Raw genomic sequence first — 7,174 nt, forward strand, 5'->3', positions numbered from 1 at the left:
CCTAAAGACAACTGCTGACAGTCTGAAGCCCAAACCAGCAAAGAAGTCAGTGTTCCCCAGGGCGTCAATGGTCCAGGAAGCTGCTGTCATGGCAACACTTGATGGTGTCTTTGAACATTTCATTCCATCACCTGCTGACAGAGAAAAACTGGGAACCAAGGTCATGCCACTGACAGAGAATCTACTGACTGTTCTCAGTTACTTCCTGTGGGTTTACATCACTGCGGACACTGAGGACAACATGCTCAATACACTGTCTTATGACAGAGACGTGTCACTGATTGTGGAGAGAACAGCAAAATAAGTTGATGTGATCCTGAGAAAAAACAGATCTACGGAAACTTTGGAGGCTGACTGGTTCAGGAAACTTATTGTGAACGTAGCAGCCACAGAAATTTCAGGATACCTTCTGGATGAGCATCTTAATGGGCCAAAGAAGGCGCAGAAACCCCGACTGGCTGAATGACTTGGTCTCAGGCAAAGCAGACCAGGAAGCTGATGCACAGCTTTCTACCTCTCCTCCTCTGGATACTCTTGTCACCACAAATATGCTGTTTCATAAGAATTCAGCATATTTCAAAAAGGAGGATTTCTGCAAATTGGCTCCTGAGCTTTCCACTACGATGGCTGCCCCAGCAATCCCAGAAGCCATTGCAAGACCTCTGAGTTCTGCTCCAGTAGACACTCTTGCCACCCACTCTGGATCTGTAAAGGAGGACTCTGTGTCTTCCAGACTCAGTATGTTGGATTCAGACGTTGCCTCTAAGCAGGCCATCAAAGCAGAACAAGAAGCCCCTCTACAGCTCCCCACCTCTGCTCCCCTGGGGACAACTGTCATGACAATAATGACTTTAAATGAATACTCCACACATTTCATTGGTGACTTCTACACACTGGCTTTGGAGGCTGGCTCTAAGTTGTCCATCACAACATTCCAGGAAGCCATTTCAAAACTCCTCAGCTTTGCTCCTGTGGACTCTCTGGCCTTCATCAGAGCAAAGTCAGGAAAGAAGAATTCCAACTCTTGCAAAGCTGTTGTGAGAAAGATGGCAGCAAAGTTTGCTACCAAACAGGATGTCAGAGCCGGCCTAGATGCCACTGCAAAACTCACCTACGCTCCTTCAGATGTTTGTGTCTCCACAAATGTAGAAGCAAAAGCGGCTTCTTCAGCTTCAAGGTATAAGATGACCATAGTGATTGACATGCATTCTGCCAAAGTGGAGCAGGATCACACTGGACCACACCCTCCCACCTCTGCACCTGTGGATCCTCTTGTCTCCACACCTGCTATGAAAGCAGTCCTTGGTGAGGAGGAGGAATCTGGAGCTCCTGAAGCTGTGGCCACACTGGGTGAGTTACAGATATAGTTGATGTGAATTACACAAACCATCTGATATATTTTCAAACAGAGAAAAGTAAGTAATAGCCTATAGAAGAACAATGATGCTGTTAAATGTGACAAAGGTAAAACAAGAGAAGATGTGAATAGGGAACCAAAAAATTAGAAAATATATCGCTGCTATTGTTCTTTTTCTTTTGTTTTTCCAATACAGATGGAACCAAGCCCAAAAAGACCAAGAAGAAGGGAAAGTTCAAGGCATTTTTCAAGCGTCTCCGAAAGGCACTGACACGTTCCTTCAGGACCTGAGAGGCCGATCCTTGAGTACACCATGATCCCTTTATCAAACAAATAAAGGAAAACAGGCATATGCAACTGTGAATTTCATTTCTACTGTTCATACAATATCAGTTGTTCTTACTGAAGAACAGCTGTGAAATGATAATTTCTGGTGAATTTTAGGGGGAAAATACATAAGACTACTGATCAATAAATCAAACATGAAAATCACAAGATTTGTGAACAGTTGATTAAACCAACAGTTCAGAAAGGCACCATCAAACCCCATTGTTCAGTTACTGAACAATGGGTTACCAGTAAATTATATTTTATGCATGCTAACATTATTAATTACATTATATTATTGATATTGTCTCTGCCACCTAAGATCTGCCTCCTAGCTGGGTCTGTTTCAGACACTCATGTGATACTGTTGTGTATAATACTGCCACACTGCCTATATCTCGCTCTCTAGAGGGCCCTATTCGCATGTTTAGGTCCAATCTCTAATCACCATTGAGTGGCGACAACAACAACAGCAAAGAAAATATAATTATTGGTACAAAAATCTCCCTGAATGGATGATTTTTTTCCAACTAACAGCTTAATGCTTGATTCTACAGCATTTTCCCCACTAATGTCCCTATAAAGAATGGTCTTTTGTGCACTTGCTCACTGCAGTGGAACCTCAAATAAATAGGCTAGTTTAATCACCATCAAGATCTTTACACATCTTGAACACACCTGGGATATAGGACCATTTGTAAAAATCAAGAACTAAATGCTTTTAGACCACTTTCTATCTAAAGATCAGCAGAAAGCAGTTCAAAGGTCATATATATTTCATGACATGGTGTAATAAACAGCTGAAGCTAGTGTGTTTTCCATGAGAAACCTTATCAACAGTACAGAAACAAGCAACTATGCAATAGAGAACAACATGTTTTTTAAAAATTTATCAGATCTACTTCTGTCAGTTGCCAATCAGCCTTGGGCTTTTTACACAGGAGGCACAGCCGCACGAGGCGCTCACCGTGCCTCATGTGAAGGGAAAAAATAGCTGGTGCTCCGCGCGTGGTAACCATAGAAACGCACAGCTGTGTAGTCTACAAGATGCTGCTAATGACAGCTAGCTAGCTAAGGTTTGTATACAGTATGTTTACATATCCATATAACTACTGAATTGTAATGTACATAGCCTACCTCATACACCCACTCTTGCACCGACACTTTGGGCTCTGATTAATGTCCCGGTAGCTGCTTAGAAAGCAGTCATTAAGTTTTGGGAAATCACAGACCTCAAGAATCAACTTTTCCTCCATTTTTCAAACTGAGTGACAACAGAACAAACTCTCATTTCACTAGTTAGGCGACATGGTGTCCACTGTAATCAATTGTGTGGTGAAACTCTGCGTTGCGGAGTCAAAAACTTAAGGCGACCCCCCTGACTCTCCCGTAAATAACGCCCTTGCTCTGAAACCTACTGTTTCTGCTTCTCATGCCATGACAGCTCCTATTAGAGGCTGCAGGATAACTCCCACCTCGGCAGTCTCTCATATGGAATTATCAACTGTAGAGCTATTTCTATTACCTTGGAATATTTTTACCCCTACCATCATAGCTAACAATGCTGTTCACAACCCTTGACCAAAGTTTGCCTTGCTGGACTGAGCAACCGGGCCACTTACATTAACCCCTATGCAATGAGAGCATTTCCCAGCAGTGTGCCTTGTTAAATAGGGCAGTGTGGGCTGGGACAGAGAGAGAGGGATTTGTAGGGACAGTTGCTTTCTTCTGTGCTCCCTACAAAAGGTAAATATCCCCTTCCAAAGAGGGCTGAGGCTAGAAAGGCAGTGAACCTATTTGTTACCAAACAAATGCCACCCATCTCAGCCCGGGGGTGGCGTACGCCTGTGTGTGTGCGCAAGTTTGTGTGTGTGTGTGTCTTGGGATGAAGTGGTCTCCATCAGTGGAGGATTAAAATAGAAGGGATGCAAGTGTAGTAGCAGTATAATTAACACAGTGTTGATGCGGGGAGGAGGGTAGAGTGAATAGTTTGTGCATCTGCATTCTATAATTCAGCCTCTCCACGTGCCAGAGGACGGGGGCCGGGGCTGAGCCTGGGGGCCCGCCAAACACTTCCTAGCCTGCTATCAGTTCTCACTCAGATCACAGTCACTCACCAGCACAACAAATCAGAGGGAGCCTGCAGTGCTGCTAACACATCTAGTATGTACGGATGGAGTCATTTTGACTGCTCCACTGGATCAATGTCACGTTACTACCAGCAGCAGCAGCAGCAAAGTCGAGCTGTAGGAAAGTTTGAACAGGGGGAAATAGAGTGGGGCATCGGGCGTCAATCAAAATGTCAATTAGATCTGCGCATTTTGATTGTGGGATGGCTGGTGCCAGAGATGAGATGTTTCATTCAGTGTGTGGCGTGCGCTGCCCTCTGCACTCTCACATGCCCGGGGCTGGAGCAGCTAGTGGTCACACACACTCCATGCCAGAGCACAGCACCCTACTGTGTGCATGTGCGTGCCCATTAGTGGTTATTGGTCACTTGCCCAGTGCCAGTCCAAGCTGGGCCCATGCCAAAACACCCATTTACTCCTATGGCCCGTAGCTACTAACAGTGGAAACACAATGGGGACACTCAATAAGTTTCCTGAAAATCATCACGCTTAGAGAAAACAAACATGCATGACACACGCAAATATCCTTACTGGAACGCTTAATCACATGGCCCTATTATTCCTATTGAAAAATCAATGTTCAATGGTTTTTTCCATGCAAATAACTGTATCGTACTCAAATGAAAGTTGAGCTGTGTGTTTTGGGGGGGTAGGGCCACAGAGAGAGAGAGAGCAGCAACTCAGTATCAGGCCTCAGTGGCAAACTGTGTACGAGCAGCAAGGTCAGTCGACAGTGACCTGACAGATTCTCTCTGCAGAGGTGTCAATATGGCAGAGTCCTGCAATGTTTGGAAGTCATCCACTGTCCTGTCCCCTCACATCCTCTGCCCGGTCACACAGGTAAAATACAAGCAAAATCACAGAGGACTAAGAAAAAACGAATGCTCATTAGACCAGACCTAGCACAAAAAGTGAGAATAACCGTTTTATTTTTAATCACAAACTCAAAAACAATCAATTCACAGCATTACTAAATGACGTGTTTGAAGTGTATATCATCGCCTATGTTGACTGTGTGTTACACCAACATTGCATCTGTTGCCAAAACACAGATGCAATAAGTGAATGCTCAGATCAGATAACAGACTGGCGGGGAAAAAAACGCTGTCTGCTACAAAGAAATGGATAGTTCTCAGGGAACTTGAAAACCACAATCCTGGCTCATTGTATTGTTGTGAGATTTCGCTTAAAGAATGGGATACCTTGGGAGAATGACATGTCGGCTTATTCTCCTTCATTTTGACGGGGGCTGTCGGGGCAGGTTGCGGCGAGGTGATGTGATGGGAGAAGAGCTGATGTGACCGTTTGAACAGCCAGAATGGAAAGGGTCGGGAACCCACTGAGTAAACATATGAGAGGCTGCCATGAGCTCCGCTGCATTAAACAGCACCAGCAATAGCCAGAGGTTGGTCTGGCTATATAAAACATCCCCAGAGAAAGCAAATCAAATCTATCAAAATGCACACTTACGAATTCTACTATTTACTGGATCCATTTATGCCTTTGTCATCTGAATACCTTGCTTATAATGATTGAAATCACATCAATTTCGTTGACTCTCATTAGTCAAATTGATCTATCAGCCGATCACCAGCTGACTGACCAACAAATAAACCTCTTCAGCATTCAAGGTAAGGTACATAAACTGATTGATTTACACAGCCGAAGAGGGGCAGCCCTAATTGGATGCATTTCAAATGAACAAGGATTCCCCGTGGAATAATATCAATGACAGAGGAGCATGAGTGTGTTGCTGAGAAACAATGGGATCCTTAGCCCAGAGTGAGGCAGTGCAGAGGAGAACACAGCCAGCCTTCTTGGAAGGCCAGAGTCAAGGTGAAAGCTTCATTAATACCCCCTCACATTGGCAAAATAGCTGCTCTGCTGCTGCCAGACATCAATTGCATGACTACTGCACAAGATGTGCTCTAAAAAAGATGGGATCTTTTAATTAACCCCTTCAAACCTGCATGAGACAGAGAGAAAGATAGGGGGTTAGGTGTTAAAATTTCTTTTAAGAAATATTCTAAAAGCTAGATGGGCCAGGTAAGCATTTTAACAAGTTTAGACAATGGGCTGCAGTGCTGAGGACAGGGGAAAAGCTTCAGTAACCCAGGGTGAGTTGTCAAGAGGACCAGCACTGTGAGGAGGGGGGAGGCAACAGAGGAAGGGCCTATTATCCTAGCAAGAAAAGTCAGGGGAATTCACTGCCATGTCTCTGGAGGAGCCAGGCTGTCTGTGTTGTCCCCTACAGCATGGAGGGCAGGCTAATTCCCCAACTGAGTCGATGGAAAGCACAGGTGTGCCTCAGTGATCAGTGTTCTTTGTCAGAGATAGCAAACATTTTGTGAATGTGCTGTGCTGCATTGAAGTATATTGCAAACATGTTCTGCATACTGGTTCACACAACTCAGTATTATCACATTCAGCCTTGGCCATTGACATATTGTATCTACAGTAATCCTGTGGACACAGTGGAAAGACTTGATGCGGACACAAAATCCACAACAGCGTAGCAAAGTTGTACACGTAAACCATTTCCAGTCATTGATTTTGGCACGTGTCCAGTGCATGGCCTGCTGCACTTCCAGTCCAATTATATTCAGTCAGGCCGCAGAGTTAATCAATTCATACACAGTCATTTGGACTGCGATAATTCAGCTAGTGTTGCATAACAGTGGTGCCCTGCTATATCACAGTCCGTGCCAGAAAGCCAATGTGCAAACCTGCACAGCGCGCTGCTGCTGGCCTGCACTGCAGAGTTACTGACACACTCCAGCCAGCTCTGCAACTGTGGCCTAGCATCTTTCCATACTAGTCCCATACAAACCACATCTCATTTTAACTAGCAGGTGCTATCAGGGTGCAATGCTTCCAATATTCTTATTTCTACAAAAATGCCAAAATACAGACGGACCCCATTGATGTTGAAATGCACCACAGCATAAGGCAAGCAGATTAACATATACTTTATTAGGCAGACAACATCAGACAGTTGTCCCACTAATTCCTCTGTTTTAGTCTTGGTTCATGGATGCGGAGTGAAGCGGAATGCAATTAACACGCCCCTCTTATCCCCCCGGCTGGCAATAATCAGGACTTTGCATCCCCACAAGTCACAGAGGAGGAAAACATGCTGAGTTTAGACTGGAGCTCTGTGTGAGCCCTTCATTTGCATCTCTCAGAGCGTGTCTCTACCTTAAGTGTGGGCACTCTCTCTCTCTCTCTCTCTCATATACACACACACACACACACACACACACACACACACACACACACACACAGAGACACACACACTTCTCCCCAAAGTGTGACCATAACCACAAATGAACACAGAGCTGCACACACATGCATGTGTGCA

General features: G+C 44.7%; 1 protein-coding gene across 1 annotated transcript; it reads left to right on the forward strand.

Annotated features, from left to right (window-relative positions):
• The first annotated feature begins 991 nt into the window (after positions 1-991).
• LOC144542534 (uncharacterized) lies at positions 992-1,673 on the forward strand. Its single transcript, XM_078289344.1, has 2 exons — positions 992-1,350; positions 1,554-1,673. Exons 1-2 carry the CDS (start codon positions 1,047-1,049, stop codon positions 1,646-1,648), a joined length of 399 nt encoding a protein of 132 aa, XP_078145470.1. The 5' UTR covers positions 992-1,046; the 3' UTR covers positions 1,649-1,673.
• Positions 1,674-7,174: the final 5,501 nt, after the last annotated feature.

Source organism: Centroberyx gerrardi, chromosome 17 (genome assembly GCF_048128805.1).
Source record: "Centroberyx gerrardi isolate f3 chromosome 17, fCenGer3.hap1.cur.20231027, whole genome shotgun sequence".
Lineage (NCBI taxonomy): Eukaryota > Metazoa > Chordata > Actinopteri > Beryciformes > Berycidae > Centroberyx > Centroberyx gerrardi.